At 46.2% G+C, this 17,027-nt stretch overlaps 1 protein-coding gene across 4 annotated transcripts in view; it reads right to left on the minus strand.

Moving 5' to 3' along the window:
• Positions 1–17,027, minus strand: part of tmem245 (transmembrane protein 245) — a 257,862-nt gene that overhangs the window by 60,941 nt on the left and 179,894 nt on the right. For 3 of the 4 annotated variants that reach the window (XM_070881138.1, XM_070881135.1, XM_070881137.1), the window contains 2 exons: positions 4,899–4,999; positions 3,418–3,592 (listed from right to left, as the gene is read on the minus strand). The exons of the other annotated variant lie outside the window; for it this stretch is intronic. In XM_070881138.1, the coding sequence (XP_070737239.1) occupies positions 3,418–3,592; positions 4,899–4,999 (276 nt within the window). The remainder of the gene's footprint in view (positions 1–3,417; positions 3,593–4,898; positions 5,000–17,027) is intronic. 4 annotated transcript variants of the gene reach the window in all.

Genomic DNA, 17,027 nt, shown 5'->3' on the forward strand with positions numbered 1-17,027 from the left:
GAAAGCTCGGTGCCTGTGTGGCCAGTGACATCATTGGACTGGTGATATCCGGAAGTCACGACACCGTCACTATTCACCTCATACCCAATAAACGTGTTAATAGTGCTTGACTCAAATACAATGCCCCATCTATGGCCGCGCGGGGGTTGGGGGTGGGAAGGGGGTAAGGTCAGGAACTTGTTGGAGGGGAGAACATAAGAAATAGGAACAGGAGTAGGCCATACAGCCCCTCGAGCCTGCTCTGCCACTCAATAAGATTATGGTTGATCTGATCGTGGACTCAATTCCACTTCCCTGCCCACTCCCCATAACCCCTTATCGTTTAAAAACCTGTCTATTTCTGTCTTACATTTATTCAATGTCGCAGCTTCCACAGCTCTGAGGCAGCGAATTCCACAGATTTACATGCCTCAGAGAAGGTGGTCATCAATCCGTTGGGGAGGGAGCGGGGTGAGGGGGAGGTGAGGGAAGGTCAGGAACTCGGGCAGGGGGAGAAGGTCAGGAACTCGGGTAGAGGGGAGAGGATGTCAGGAACTTGGGCTGGGTGTTGGGGGAGGGGGGGGTCGGGGAAGGTTAGGTGGTGGGGGGTGAAGGTCAAGTACTTGAGTGGGGGGGGTAGGGGGAGAAAACTATGGGGGCAAAAGGTCAGAAATTTGTGCGGTGGGGGCAGGAACTTGTTTGGCGGGGGGGGGGGGTGGCGGGGGGAAAAGAGCGTGGAAAATGGCAGACCAATTGAACAAATGCTTTGGTTTTGTCTTCACTAATGAAGACACAAATAACCTTCCGGGAATACTAGGGGACCGAGGGTCGAGCGAGAAGGAGGAACTAAAGGAAATCCTTATTAGTTGGCAAATTGTGTTAGGAAAATTGATGGGATTGAAGGCCGATAAATCCTCAGGGCCTGATAGTCTGCATCCCAGAGTACTTAAGGAAGTGGCCCAAGAAATAGTGGATTGTAGTCATTTTCCAACATGCTATAGAGTCTGGATCTGTTCCTATGGACTGGAGGGTAGCTAATGTAACACCACTTTTTAAAAAAAGGAGGGAGAGAGAAAACAGGGAATTATAGACCGGTCAGCCTGACATCGATGGTGGGGAAAATGTTGGAATCAATTATTAAAGATGTAATAGCAGCGCATTTGGAAAGCAGTGACAGGATCGGTCCAAGTCAGCATGGATTTATGAAAGTGAAATCATGCTTGACAAATCTGCTCGAATTTTTTGAGGATGAATTAGTAGAGTAGACAAGGGGCAGCCAGTAGATGTGGTGTATGTAGACTTTCAAAAGGCTTTTAACAAGGTCCCACACAAGAGATTAGTGTGCAAAATTAAAGCGCATGGTGTTGGGGGTAATGTACTGACGTGGATAGAGAACTGGTTGGCAGGCAGGAAGCAAGAGTAGGAATAAACGGGTCCTTTTCAGAATGGCAGGCAGTGACTAGTGGAGTGCCGCAAGGTTCAGTGCTGGGACCCCAGCTATTTACAATATACATTAATGATTTAGACAAAGGAATTTAATGTAATATTTCCAGGTTTGCAGATGACACGAAGCTGGGTGGCAGTGTGAGCTGTGAGGAGGATGCTAAGAAGCTGCAGGGTGACTTGGACAGGTTATGTGAGTGGGCAAATGCATGGCAGATGCGGTATAATGTAGATAAATATGAGGTTACCCACTTTGGTAGTAAAAACAGGAAGGCAGATTATTATTTAATTGGTGACAGATTATTAAAAGAGGAGGTGCAACGAGACCTGGGTGTCATGGTACATCAGTCATTGAAAGTTGGCATACAGGTACAGCAGGCTGTGAAGGCAGCAAATGGCATGTTGGCCTTCATAGTGAGAGGATTTGAGTATACGAGCAGGGAGGTCTTACTACAGTTGTACAGGGCCTTGTTAAGGCCACACCTTGAATATTGTGAACAGTTTTGGTCTCCTAATCTGAGGAAGGACATTCTTGCTATTGAGGGAGTGCAGCAAAGGTTCACCAGGCTGATTCCCAGGATGACAGGACTGACATATGAAGAAAGACTGGATCGACTCGGCTTATATTCAAAGAAATTTAGAAGAATGAGGGGGGATCTCAGAGAAACATATAACATTCTAATGGGATTGGAAAGGTTAGATGCAGGAAGAATGTTCCCATTGTTGGGGAAGTCCAGAACTAGGGGTCACAGTTTAAGGATAAGGGGTAAGCCATTTAGGACCGAGATGAGAAGAAATTTCTTCACTCAGAGAGTTGTGAGCATGTGGAATTCTCTACCACAGAAAGTTGTTGAGGTCAGTCCGTTAGGTGTATTCAAAAGGGAGTTAGATGTGGCCCTTACGGCTAAAGAGATCAAGGGGTATGGAGAGAAAGCAGGAGTAGGGTACTGAAGTGCATGATCAGCCATGATCATATTGAATGGTGATGCAGGCTCAAAGGGCCTATTTTCTATGTTTCTATAATTTAAATGGAGAAAAATTGCCAAGTGCTTCAGTACAGAGGGACCTGGGGGTCCTTGTGCATGAAACACAAAAAGTTAGTATGTAGGTACAGCAAGTAATCAGGAAGGCAAATGGAATGTTGGCCTTTATTGCAAGGGGGATAGAGTATAAAAGCAGAGAAGTCCTGCTACAACTGTATAGGGTATTGGTGAGGCCACACCTGGAGTACTCAGTGTAATTTTGGTCTCCGTATTTAAGAAAGGATATACTTGCATTGGAGGCTGTTCAGAGAAGGTTCACTAGGTTGATTCTGGAGATGAGGGGGTTGACTTATGAAGATAGGTTGAGTAAGTTGGGTCTATACTCATTGGAGTTCAGAAGAATGAGAGGTGATCTTATCGAAACATTTAAGATAATGAGAGAGCTGGACAAGGTGGATGCAGAGAATATATTCACATAGTCTCAGAATAAGGGGCCGCCCATTTAAAACCGAGATGAGAAGGAATTTCTTCCCTCAGAGGGTTGTAAACCTGTGAAATTCTCTGCCCCAGAGAGCTGTGGAGGCTGGGTCTTTAAATATACTTAAGGCGGAGATAGACAGAATTTTGAGCAATAAGAGAATAAAGGATTATGGGGAGCGGGCAGGGAAGTGGAACTGAGTCCATGATCAGATCAGCCATGATCTTATTAAATGGTGGACCAGGCTCGAGGGGTCAAATGGCTACTCATGCTCCTATTTCTTGTGTTCTTGGAATGTTCCATTCCCCACAATGGACATCTGACTACATTGGAGATCAACATTTTCTCATTACAATTTAGAAAAACAAAAATCTGAACTTTAGGATAACATTTCCTATCAAAATAGTTGAACGTTTTAAGATTACGATCTAAGAATGGTTTTCCATAAATCTGTTTCAGATAAAGTCAAATGTTTTTGAATAATGAATTTCAAAAGTTCAAAGATACAAAAATGGAAATTGCTGTGACACTCACCCAGAAATATCAGAATAAATAGCTGTATCCACAAAATACGTTGGTAGCAGATGGCAAACTAGGAGGAAGATGGCCATAAAGCCCTCTCCTTGTGTCAACCAGAGGTCAATCACTGCTGGCATAGCAGCCCAATAAGTTCCCAGAAATGGGACTGCTCCAAGGGTGGCTGCTAGAGCTGACAAAAAAAAGAAGACAATCGTATTTTTACACGAAGGATAACTTTGCCATGAGGCTTTAAGTTGCAACCTAATGGAATACTCATCTTTAGGTTAGCCTTTACAATTGGTTACCCTTCAGTCAATCATTTGCTCTCAAAGCCATGACCCGAATGAGAAAGCTAAACCAAGCCTTGGGAGTAACTTTTATTTATCATGGTCTAGATGCACCATATGATCTTCCAATCTTTTCTAGGAAGACAAGTCCATAACTGGGTGTCTAATTGAAATTTGGAGCTAGAGTTGGATCTCTTTCTAACAGATGGACAACATGATGGCATAAATGCTTCGCCCATCTTCAAAAATGTTAGCCATTTTGATAACATTCTTGAAGATGGGCATGGCAATTTGTACCATATATGGTAAACAGCGGTACAGGTTGCCAAGGAACAGAACATCAATTTCAGATTCTAAACTAGGGTTCAGCTCTTTTCAACACTGATCTCACTTTAGTGTTGATTTCTCAAGAGACAAATCAATCAGGTTCAAAGAAAGCCCTTTTGGTAATTACTTATCTTTTCAAAGTTGGGACCCCCCCCTAAAATATCCCATTGTTAATAGAGCCCAAATGACCTATGAAATATATAGGGTACAGTAGCCTAGTGTATCTATGATATTGGACTAGCTACCCAGAGTTTAGAAGTTCAAAATTCACCATGGCAACTTGTGAAATTGAATTCAATAAATAACATGTAGGCTAACACCAGGAAAAATAACTATGAAACTGCTAGATTGATGTAAAGACCCAACAGGTTCACTAATGTCCTTCAAGGGACCCTGCCACTCCAATTCAGTCAGGCCTACATACGCCTGGTCCCAAATTATGGCCTTGTCTACAAAATGCCCTCTGCAGTGGCCTCCACCAGCTTCTCAGAGCAACGAAGGATGGGTAATAAATATACTGTTTCCCATATCCCAAGAACAAATAAAAGTAGGGATGTCTCTTAGGGTTTAAAAAAAAAGGTGTATCCAATAATTTTCGGTTTGTTCTCGTGTTAGAATAAATGCGCTGAATCTGGCTTCCCAATACAGGTGGCACTATTACATTTGTTTTAATTTTATGCTAAAACAAATTTGAGTCCACTAAAATGTACCTTACTATCCCCCCCCCCTCATGACTTTGTGTTCTAAAATTCTAAAGCAATTCATTACAAATGTCTATACTAGCATGACAAAGGATTACAGTTGAATTACAATATGACAAGTAATCTGCCTGTGAAATTGTAGTTTACCCAAGTAAAATAAATATCTACAATCAGTAATTACCTGAAGGAATGAAGACAATATTGATTCCAAATACAGTGTGAGTCAACCAGGTGTAAAGCCCATAGAAAGCAGCCATCTTGAGGGAAGCATCAAATACACCACTGGAAAGGATACAAATAAAATGGAAGTTGCTAATTTTATATGTGGCAATGTTATTTGTGTGCTCAGATAGTCTACAACTGAAGCCAGAAAATACAACTAATAGGATGTAATACATGAGCCTCTGTCGTAAACACCATACAAAATTGAAGCTATATTATATATATTCTAAACCATTTTCCAAAATCTATACCATACAAAAAGATTAAACTTACAAAATACTAATTAAAATGTTCCCAGTATGTGGCCATCAAAATCACTTGGTTGCGTCACCTTCATCAGAAAAACTAGGTAGAATACAGCCACAGCCAAAATGGTTTCTGCTGCATTATCCACAGTCAATCAATTCTGTCAAGTAATGTTGAACTATTGACAGCCCTTTTTCACATATATCTATCTAATGCTCAAATATGCTTCTGTTTTCTGTCTTCTTGTGAAAGGCACCAGTATTACAACTGCGAGTACAGTTACTGATTGCATCCTTTAAATGTGCACAACCCACTGAAGTGTCTGTCATAGTTGAACATGTTTGATTTGAAGATTCTCAGTATGTGGTATATGAAGGTCATCTTGGAGGCATACAAGCAGTTTCATTTGCATGTATGTAAGCAGCAAAATTTCCAGACAACAGAGAAAGGATTTTGACAGCTCACCTGCAAAATTGCATCCTTCAATCAAAATAAACATTGAAGATGCTTAAAGGATATCATGATTTAGTTCCTGTTTTCCTACATTATTTGTGATGAATGTATTGCCCAGATAAATTAATCTTAAAGTCAGATACAACTTTCCCTTCTCAAGCATGATAAATGTGTAGTAGTTTACTTTGTTTTGTTTCAGGCATCTACATTAATGGTAAATGAGTGGTTGCTCAATCAACCTTTTGCAGACACCCAAAGCTCTTCATCAAACAGTATCATCTGCACACACTAAGTTGGTCAAACTCGAGTTGTTCACCATTGATACATTTACACATTCATTGTAAAACCTAATCTGCACAAACACTGAACTGCATGTTTACCAGAGGCCAAATTCAATGACAAACCATTTTATACTGATCTTATACCACAACCAATCCCTTTCTGGAATATTCAAAAAATGTACAAGTTTCATCATTGAACAGGATGAAAACTGCAAGGGGAAAAGTATATTTTCATTTAAAAAAAAACATTCTCCTTTGTGCATTCCACAGCCTAAAATTTGAAAAATGAACATTGAAAAATAATATTTATCTTAAAATGCATTAGTCATTAGAATGAAAGTAGAGCCCATCAATCATAGGTATCACAAGAATCGGAACACGGAATTAGTGGGTCAGGAAGAGAAGAGAAGTATGTGAAAGAGGACTGGAGAAAGGCATATCTTAAGAAATCACCCAATTTCCCCTTTACTAAATCTTAGAAATAAATTAAGTACAGGATTGGAAAAGACTCAACAGTCCACCTGACCACTGTCAAAAACTAATAGCCCTCAATCATTTGCTCCTTCAAATATTGACCTAATTCTTTATAAATCTGCCTCCAATGTCTCCCTGGTGTTATGCTATGTTTCACACAGTCACCGTCACCTCTATAAAGTAGTTAAATCTAGATTCTAGATGGCCCATCCTCTTTTTCAGGCACCACTACCATTATGCAATCTTATTGAACCATCTCTGCTTCAATGAGGTGCAGAACCTGAGTTTCCTTTCAAAATAGGAAGTGTTAATATTCTACCAAGATATATTTTTTTTAAAGGAAAGCATAATGGTGCAAGGGAAAATTAACAAGATGGTAGAATGAGCAACAACGTGGCAGATGAATTCATTGTCAGTAAATGTGAGGTGGTACATTGTGGTAAAAAATATAAAATGATTAACTATACTTTGAAATGGGGAAGGTTGGGCGATGTGGAAGAGCAGAGGAATTTGGAGGTCCAGAAAGACATGAAAAGTAGCACTTCAAGTGGATAAGGCCACAAAAAGGGTAAATGAAATACTGGGATTTATGGCAAAAAAAAGGGCCGAAATTGCCCCTTTTGAAAAGACCCTTTAGCACCTCCGGTGAGGCAACGAATGGTTTGTGCCTGGGGGCAGGCGTCGGGAGCGATGCGGCTAGAATTGCCCCCCGTGATGCCGGGGGCGAAAATGGCTTTGTGCCACGTCCCCATCATTGGCGCCCCGATGTACACAGCGATGAGGTCATCGCTGTGCGCGCCGATCACTTGTCGCCCCGCACCGACCCCTTTGCACCCCGCGGGGGAAATTGTCCCGCAGGGGCACGATTGGCGCTGGGCGATGCCACATGCGAAGCTACCGGTGGCTGGGGTGCTGCGGCTGGCTTTAAAGGGGAGGGCCTAGCGCTGCAGCTGCCATCTTATTTTAATTGTTGGCCGACTGTGGAGTCGGCCCAACAATGGCGGCCGCTGGTTCTGCCGGGCCGCTAATACACAGTCCTTCTTGGGTGCCGGCCCAGCCGAAACCCTCTCTGATAGCAGCATCCCCCCCACCTTGAAGAGAGATGGAAGGGCGTTGCGACGTGTCAGCATGACACTCGGCTAGCGCGCCGTGCTCACGGCTCTCTCCCTGCCCATGAGCACCCAGAGAGCGCTGGCGAGTGACGACAGGATTTTTTTCGTTCTAAGAGTTCAGTTCCGGGGCTCGTGCCTTCCTAGCATTGGGCAATAAAAGTTTGGTTTATTCAAAGTTACCAGGCCCCATTCCAACGTGGGGCAATTTCGCCCCCACAGAATATAAAAATTGAGATGCAGTGATGAATCTATATAAAACTTTAGTTAGACCACAAGTAGAGTAATGTGTGCAGTTTTGGGCTCCACACAATAGGAAAGATGTTGAGGCAAAGTGCAGCACTAGGATGTCTGGTATGAAGAAATAAAAGTACAACCAAAAACTTGAAAAATTGGGAATGTGATTGTTAGAACATAAGAGGTTATGGGGTGCTATGATAGAGATGCTTATATTTATGAAGGAATATAATAGGGTAGAAACAGTTTGTTTCCAATGGTTGAGGGGGCTAGACCTTGGAAACAGTGATACAAGATTAAAAGCAAAAGATTTAGGACAGAGTCGAAGGCCCTTTAAAAAAAAATACAGTTGAGAAGCTTTAAAGGCACTCTCGGAATTAATGCCTGAATTAGAGACCATGTCAAAATTTAAGAACAAGTTCATCATCATAGGCAGTCCCTCAAAATCGAGGAAGACTTGCTTCCACTCTGAAAGTGAGTTCTCAGGTGGCTGAGGAGTCCAATGCGGGAATTACAGTCCCTGTGGGCCCAAGTTTCTGATATCCGCTAGGACGACGCATCTCCGAGAGACCTGTGTTTATTTTGTGGAATGAAAAGCGTGCCTAAAACTTCCCTCGCGATTCTCCGAGTGCAGCAGGCCTGTTCAGCAGTGGAGTCTGCGCACGTGCGCAGTAGCTCCTGGCCCCCAGATTCTGTGTGCGTGTACTGCTGGCTGTGTGGGAGGGGCCTGAAGCACACCGACCTGAGCCCTGGCCGAATGGGCTCCCTGCTAAAAGTAAGGTTGACTGGATATCTCTCCAAGGGCAAGAAATATTGGAGGGGTTTCACAATGGAGGAGAAAATCAAGAGTTCAGCACCACCTCTCTTCCCCCCCCGCCACCGATGCCGCGTTGAGCCTAGCCTCCTGGTGTGCGTCTTACCGCATTCTAGCCCGGCCTGGCCGAATGGGTTCCCCGCTGCAAGTAAGGCTGAATAGATATCTCCCCAAGGCAAGAAATATTGGAGGGGTTTCACAGTGGAGGAGAAAGTCACTGGCCGAATGGGCTCCTGGAGCGGGCAGAGTGCCGATTTCCAGCTTGCAGCACGCAGCCCCCTAGCCCTGGCTGGGCTACCGGTGCTCCCAAAAGGGTAGGTGAGGTAGGAACTTTTTATTTTTTATTTATTGATTTATTTATCATTTATTACTGATGATGGTTCTTTATTTTTAAAAGTGAAGTGTTTAATGCTTTGAAAAATCCCCTAACTTCCATTCCCCCCCCACCATCTCTGACTACCTGCACCTAATTCTGAAGTGTACCAAGGTTTTTCTGAGCGTACAAAAGTCGACACTTACTCTGTTCGAAGTTAGTTTGGAGTAACTTTTCAGTGCCTAAATTTGCAAAACAGGCGAAAGTGGCTGGTAATGCCCCGCTTTTGAAAAAAAAAACAGAACTATAATGAAACTAAACTAACTAGAACTGGAGCAAACTAAATGCCGAGAATTGCGATTGAAGATACTCCAAACTAAACTAGTTGCCCCCAAAAAATAGGAGCAACTCCACCCGAAACTTGGGCTCTGTAATAGGTGGGGCAGACAGTGGTTGAAGGAAAGAGTTGGTGGGAAGCCGGGTTTGCTGCACGCTCCTTCCGCTGTCTGCGCTTGGTTTCTGCATGCTCTTGGCAACGAGACTCGAGGTGCTCAGCGCCCTCCCGATGCTCTTCCTCCACATTGGGTGGTCTTGGGCCAGGGATTCCCAGGTGCCGATGGGGCTGTAACACTATCAAGGAGGCTTTGAGGGTGTCCTTGAAGTGTTTCCTCTGACCACCTGGGGCTCGCTTGCCGTGTAGGAGTTCCGAGTAGAGCACTTGCTTAGGGAGTCTTGTGTCGGGCATGCGGACGATGTGGCCCGCCCAATGGAGCTGGTCGAGTGTGGTCAGTGCTTCGATGCTGAGGATGTTGGCCTGAGCGAGAACACTGACGTCGGTACGTCTATCCTCCCAGCGGATTTGCAAGATTTTACGGAGGCAGCGCTGGTGGTACTTCTCCATCGCTTTGAGGTGCCTGCTGTATATAGTCCACATCTCTGAGCCATTATAGGAGGGCAGGTATCACTACTGCCCTGTAGACCATAAGCTTGGTGCCAGATTTGAGGTCCTGGTCTTCAAACACTCTCTTCCTCAGACGACCAAAGGCTGCACTGGCACACTGGAGGCGGTGTTGGACCTCATCATCAATGACTGCCCTTTCTGATAGCAGGCTCCCGAGGTATGGGAAATGGTCCACCTTGTCCAAGGCTGAGCCGTGGATTTTGATAACCAGGGGGCAGTGTTGCGTGGCGGGGTCAGGTTGGTGGAGGACCTTTGTCTTACGGATGTTTAGTGTAAGGTCCATGCTTTCGTACGCCTCGGTGAAGGTGTTGATGAAGGCTTAGAGTTCGGCCTCTGAGTGTGTGCAGACGCAAACATCGTCCACATACTGCAGTTCGATGACAGAGGGTGGGACGACTTTGGATCTAGCCTGGAGGCGACGTAGGTTGAACAGGTTCCCATTGGTTCTATTATTTAGTTCCACTCCAGCGGGGAGCTTGTTGATAGTGAGATGGAGCATTGCAGCAAGGAAAATCGAGAAGAGTGTTGGTGCGATGATGCAGCCCTGCATGACCCCGATCCGGACGTGGATTGGGTCTGTGGCGGATCCGTTGGTTAGGATCACGGCTTGCATGTCGTCGTGGAGCAGGCAGAGAATGGTGACAAACCTTTGAAGGCAGCCGAAACGGAGGAGGACACTCCATAGTCCCTCATGGTTAACAGTGTCAAAGGCCTTTGTGAGGTCAAAGAAGGCCATGTACAAGGGTTGGTGCTGTTCCCTGCATTTCCCGTGTAGTTGTCGCGCGGTGAAGATCATGTCCATTGTACCCCTTAGTGGACAGAATCCGCAATGTGTCTCTGGGAGGAGTTCTTCAGCCACAGGGAGAAGTCAGTGAAGAGGATTCTTGTGATGATTTTCCCAGTGGCCGACAGCAGGGAGATTCCTCTGTAGGTGCCACAGAACAGGTTAGACAGGTGGTTGTCACACTTTTTAATGTCACACAACATATGAGATTAAAACACATCCGAGTGTACAGGGCACAGCAAAACACAGATACTGATAAAATCCTGTCATGTATTCAACTGTCATTGTAATCCATGTATAAATTGACCTAAGTTGTACACTGTGAGAACACTGACCACTAGGTGGTAAACTTGTGGGAGACACTCCTAACCTGGACTTTCAGGTATAAAAGGGGAAGCTCCACCCACCTTCTTCACTTCAGTGCTGGCTAATAAGGGTTACTGGTCACAGAGTGACCTTCTCTCAAGTATGGGCCTCGTGTGCATTTAAACTGTATAGTAAGGACATATTATTGGCGACGAGAAACTGGGATTTAAACCACGCGAGTGTGGCCACTAGCAGCACAGAAGAGAGGTACTGTGTTGGTGATGATTGGGACGATTTTATTAAGAGACTCCAACAAAGTTTCGTCACTAAGGAATGACTGGGACAGGATTCGGCCGACAAACGCAGGGCTCATCTCCTGACGGTTTGTGGATCCAGGACGTACTCCCTGATGAAGGACCTTCTAGCGCGAGCGAAGCCAGCGGACAAAACTTTTGAAGAGCTCAGTAAGTTGATCAGGGAACACTTTAAACCGGTGAGCAGCATGCACATGGCGAGACACCGGTTTTATACGCACCGACGGCGAGAAGGGCAAAGCGTTCCTGGCTTTGTGGCAGATCACCGGCGACTAACGAGCCTATGTAAGTTCACAGATGCATGCAGAGCGGAGATGCTGCGAGACTTTTTTTATTGAGGGCATCGGGCACGCTGGTGTTTTCAGGAAACTGATTGAGACCAAAGACTTGACCTTGGAAACGGCGGCTCTGATAGCCCAGACATTTATCTCAGGGGAGGAAGAGACCAGGATGATGTTTGACAAAAATCTTGGTTTAAATGCAGCAAATGGACAGGGAGTCAACATTGTTAACGCGGCACACAGTTCTCCAGGCAGACAGGGGCAATCGGACATGCCCAAGCATGTAGTCGAACCAAAAGGGGGAATTCAATGGAGACAATGGCTAGCTGAACGGCGATTCATGCCATCGCAAGGGACAATGCGGCCAGTAATGGGGCCATCAACACGTGTCAATAGTGCGCTTAAGGACAGTTACAGAGACAGTCAGAGACGATCGACTGGTAATGGACCTTTTGTTTCCAACAACGGCTCATGTTGGAGGTGTGGAGGCAAACACACAGCCAGAGCTTGCAGGTATCAGCAATATACCTGCAGAAACTGCAACGTCAGCGGTCACTTGGCGCGTATGTGCAGGAAGCCTGCAGCCAGGTTGATGTACGAGGAAGACGGGCCCAATGTAAGCCCTACGAGGCCAAATGGACACTGGGGAAAATTGCTGGAAGCTGAAGTTCAGTAAGTTCATGTGGAGCACATATACAGTTCATACACCAGGACGCCACCAATAATGATGAAAATGCTCCTCAATGGCATCCCAGTATCAATGGAGCTAGACACGGGGTCCAGCCAGTCCCTGATGAGTATCAAACAGTTCGACAAGTTGTGGGCGTCCAAGGCCAGGAGGCCAAAATTATTGCCGATTGACACACAGCTACGGACACATACAAAAGAGATCATTCCGGTGCTAGGCAGTGTCACGGTAGTCGTGACCCATAAAGATTCGGAGAACAGGTTGCCACTCTGGATTGTCCCGGGGGACGGTCCTGCACTGCTGGGAAGGAGTTGGCTTGCTGTCATGAACTGGAAATGGGGCGATGTCAACGCAATTTCTTCTGTGGAGCGAATATCATGCTCACAGGTCCTGGACAAATTTGACTCACTATTTCAACCCGGTATTGGCACTTTCATGGGGACCAAGGTGGTGATTCACATAAACCCGGACACCAGGCCAGTACACCACAAGGCCAGAGCGGTGCCGTATGCGGGAAAAGATAGAAGGCAAATTGGACCGGCTGTTGAGGGAAGGCATCATCTCGCCAGTCGAATTCAGTGACTGGGCGAGCCCGATTGTGCCGGTGCTCAAGGCGGATGGGTCGGTCAGGATATGTGGTGATTACAAGGCCACCATCAATCGGCTGTCACACCAAGAACAGTACCCGCTACCGAGAGCGGAGGACCTCTTTGCGACGCTATCCGGTGGCAAAAGTTTTTCAAAATTGGACCTGACCTCAGCGTACATGACCCAGGAGCTGGCGAGTGAGTCGAAGAAGCTGACCACCATCACGACACACAAGGGGTTGTTTGAGTACAACAGATGTCCGTTCGGGATTCGCTCGGCCGCCGCAATCTTTCAACGAAATATGGAAAGTCTCCTCAAGTCGATTCCAAGGACGGTGGTTTTTCAAGACGACATCCTCATCACAGGTTGCGATACTGAAGAACACCTCCACAACCTGGAGGAGGTGCTACGCAGACTGGACTGGGTAGGTCTGCGACTGAAAAAGGAGAAGTGCGTCTTCCTAGCTCCAGAGGTAGAATTCCTGGGGATGAGGGTAGCAGCAGACGGGATCAGACCTACTGCATCCAAAATGGAAGCGATCCAGAGAGCACCCAAACCCCGTAACATGATGGGGCTGCGTTCGTTCCTGGGGCTCCTGAGCTATTTTGGTAACTTTCTTCCCAAATTGAGCACACTGTTAGAGCCACTACACGTGCTCCTACGCAAAAGTCGCGAATGGGTCTGGGGGGACAGCCAGGAAAGGGCTTTTGATAGAGCACGCAATTTGTTATGCTCGAACAATCTGTTAACGCTATATGACCCATGTAAGAAACTTGTTTTAACGTGCGATGCGTCGTCCTATGGGGTCGGGTGTGTGTTGCAGCATGTTAATGCCAAGGGTCAGTTACAGCCGGTAGCTTATGCCTCCAGAAGTCTGTCCCAGGCAGAAAGGGGCTACGGGATGGTAGAGAAGGAAGCGCTTGCATGTGTATATGCAGTAAAAAAAAAATGCACCAGTACCTGTTTGGCAGGAAATTTGAGCTGGAGACAGATCACAAACCCCTAACGTCCCTTTTGGCCGACAACAAGGCCATAAATGCAAATGCGTTGGCCCTCATACAGAGGTGGGCACTCACGTTAGCCGCCTATGACTATGCAATTCAGCATAGACCGGGCACTGAAAACTGCGCCGATGCACTAAGCAGGCTCCCACTAGCCACCACCGAGGGGGCAACCGAGCATGCTGCTGAGATGGTCATGGCTGTTGAAGCTTTCGAAAGCGAAGGCTCACCAGTGACAGCCCGTCAGATCAAAGACTGGACAAATTGAGACCCGCTACTGTCTTTAGTCAAGAAATGTGTCCTGACTGGGGACTGGGCAGCCACGTACGGGGCATGCCCTGAGAAATTTAAACTATTTCACAGGCGCAAGGATGAACTCTCGATTCAGGCCGATTGCCTACTATGGGGTAACCGAGTAGTCATGCCCCAGATGGGCAGAGAGATGTTCATCAGAGAACTCCACAATGAGCACCCGGGCATTGTCATGATGAAGGCAATTGCCAGGTCACACGATTGGTGGCCAGGGATAGATGCAGACCTGGAATTTTGTGTTCGCAGGTGCAACACATGTGCCCAGCTGGCCAATGCGTCCAGGGAAGCCCCCCTTAGCACCTGGTCCTGGCCTGCCAAGCCATGGTCACGCATCCATGTGGACTGCACAAGTCCTTTCATGGGAAAAATGTTTTTGGTTGTAGTTGACGCCTACTCCAAATGGATCGAGTGTGACATTCTTAATTCAAGCACACCCTCTGCCAGGGTAGAAAGTCTGCGGGCAATGTTCGCCGCCCATGATCTACCGGAAGTCTTGGTCAGCAACAATGGCCCATGCTTTACAAGCATTAAATTCCAGAACTTCATGGCAGGAAATGGTATCAAACATGCCAGAACGGCACCGTTCAAGCCGGCCTCAAACGGCCAGGTGGAACAAGCAGTGCAGATAATCAAACAGGGGATACTCAGAATCCAAGGGGGTTCACTACAAAGCCTCTTATCATGCCTCCTGTTCGCCAATAGATCCCGACCACACTCGCTCACAGGGGTTCCACATGTAGAGCTGCTAATGAAAAGGATGCTCAAAACCAGGTTATCCCTTATACACCCCACCATGAAAGAAATTGTTGAGAGCAGGCGCCGGTCACAATGTGACTACCATGACAGGAATGCGAGGGCGCGATGTATTGATGTCAATGACCCTGTCTTTGTCCTCAACTACGCTACAGGGCCCAAATGGCTCGCAGGCACTGTGATTGCCAAAGAGGGGAATAGAATTCTGGTAGTTAAACTTACCAATGGACAAATCTGCCGCAAACACGTGGATCAAACAAAAAGGAGGTTCAGCAACCCCATAGAAGAAGCAGAGGAAGAATACGATGTAGCGTTCACTCCACCACAGGTGACCGAACACCGGAACCAAGTGGAGGAGAGCCCAGTCAATGTGGGCAGTCCGGACAGGCCTGAGGCACCGCAAACAGCAGACACTCAGGCCAGCGCCCAACAACCGGAGCCCAAACTCAGGCGCTCTACAAGGGAGCGTAAACCACCAGAGAGACTTAACCTGTGATCCCAATAAAACTTTGGGGGGGAGGGGGGGGGGAGGTGATGTCATGTATTCAACTGTCATTGTAACCCATGTATAAACTGACCTAAGTTGTACACAGTGTGAACACTGACCACTAGGTGGTGAACTTGTGGGAGACACTCCTAACCTGGACTTTCAGGTATAAAAGGGGAAGCTCCACCCACCTTCTTCACTTCAGTGCTGGCTAATAAGAGTTACTGGTCACAGAGTGACCTTCTCTCAAGTATGGGCCTCGTGTGTATTTATACTGTATAGTAAGGACATATTACATCCCACCTGTACACTCAAATTATCTGCCACCCTTTTCAGTGCAGTTACGACACCTGTATGTACCTGACACTGTGGAAAATTTCCCATGTATGTCCTATGCACAAAAAAACAACACAAATCTGACCAGTCCAATCACCACCCTATCAATTTACTCTTAATCGTCATCAAAGTTATGGAAGGAGTCATCAACAATAAAATCAAGAAACATCTACTCACTTAAATAACCGTTTGTTAACAGTCATTACACAGATTCAGGTTTCAGGAAGCATTGAAAAAAAGTCCCGAACACACTGCAAAAGAAAAATCTGCCTTTTCTCACCATAAATCTTGTCCCTATCCCTATTTTTGGGATAATTAAAAGTTCTAAATTATAACTGTTTAATATTAATTTAACCCAAATAACAGAGGAAAATGCTCCTCAAATTTCCAAGAATAAGTTTATGTTACAGAAATGATTCAGCACTTCCTCAGACAGGCAAACAGAGCACACAGATTATTTCTAAACATCTCCATAGAGTTTAAAAAAAAATCTCAGGTCTTAGTTGTTATGTCTCAAATAAAACAATGTGACTGAGTACTGCAGACTTGAATAAGTATGACCTTTATCTCTTTATTCTGACTCCAGAGTGCCAGCACAGCATGGGAGAACTGCTTATATGCAGTGCTCCCAAGGGTTGCTAGGATCCCTTGGGACTCCAACAGATACGCCCTCTGGTGACGGTAGAAGGCCGGTTACAAGATGTCGCATACATAACATCACTCCCCCCCCCCCCCACCCCACCAAAACTCAATAGTACACTTATTTACAGGCTGAGACAATCTGGGGCTTTCTGCTCCCTAGTCGATCGTCTCGGTACAAACGCAGGTGCAGGCGAGTTGGTTTGGCCTTCCATGGGCTGCTGCGCAGTTGGCCTTGTTGGGGATGATGAGTTCAGCTTCGTGGTCAACCATGATGTTGGTTGCCACTTGTGTGTGAATCGGAGGGTCGAAGTTGGTGGTGTCCTCTTCAGGTTGCTCGTGGCTGTCTGTGAATCACAGTTTGGTTTGGTCCAAATTCTTTCTGCAAGTTAGTCCATTTGCAAGTTTGACCTCAAACACCCTACTTCCTTCTTTGGCTATGACAGTGCCAGCAAGCCATTTGGGACCATGTCCATAGTTTGAGTACAAATACAGGGTCATTGACTTCAATATCGCGTGAAAAATTTGCGCGATCATGGTACATGCTTTGTTGATGCCGCCTGCCCTCGACATGATCATGGAGATCAGGGTGGACTAGAGAGAGCCTTGTTTTGAGTGCCCTTTTCATGAGCAGTTTGGCAGAGGAACCCCGGTGAGCGAATGCGGTCTTGTGTGGTAGCTGAGCAGGACTCGGGACAGGCAGGTCTGCAG

The sequence above is a fragment of the Pristiophorus japonicus genome, chromosome 5, assembly GCF_044704955.1.
Source record: "Pristiophorus japonicus isolate sPriJap1 chromosome 5, sPriJap1.hap1, whole genome shotgun sequence".
NCBI classification, from domain to species: Eukaryota; Metazoa; Chordata; class Chondrichthyes; family Pristiophoridae; genus Pristiophorus; species Pristiophorus japonicus.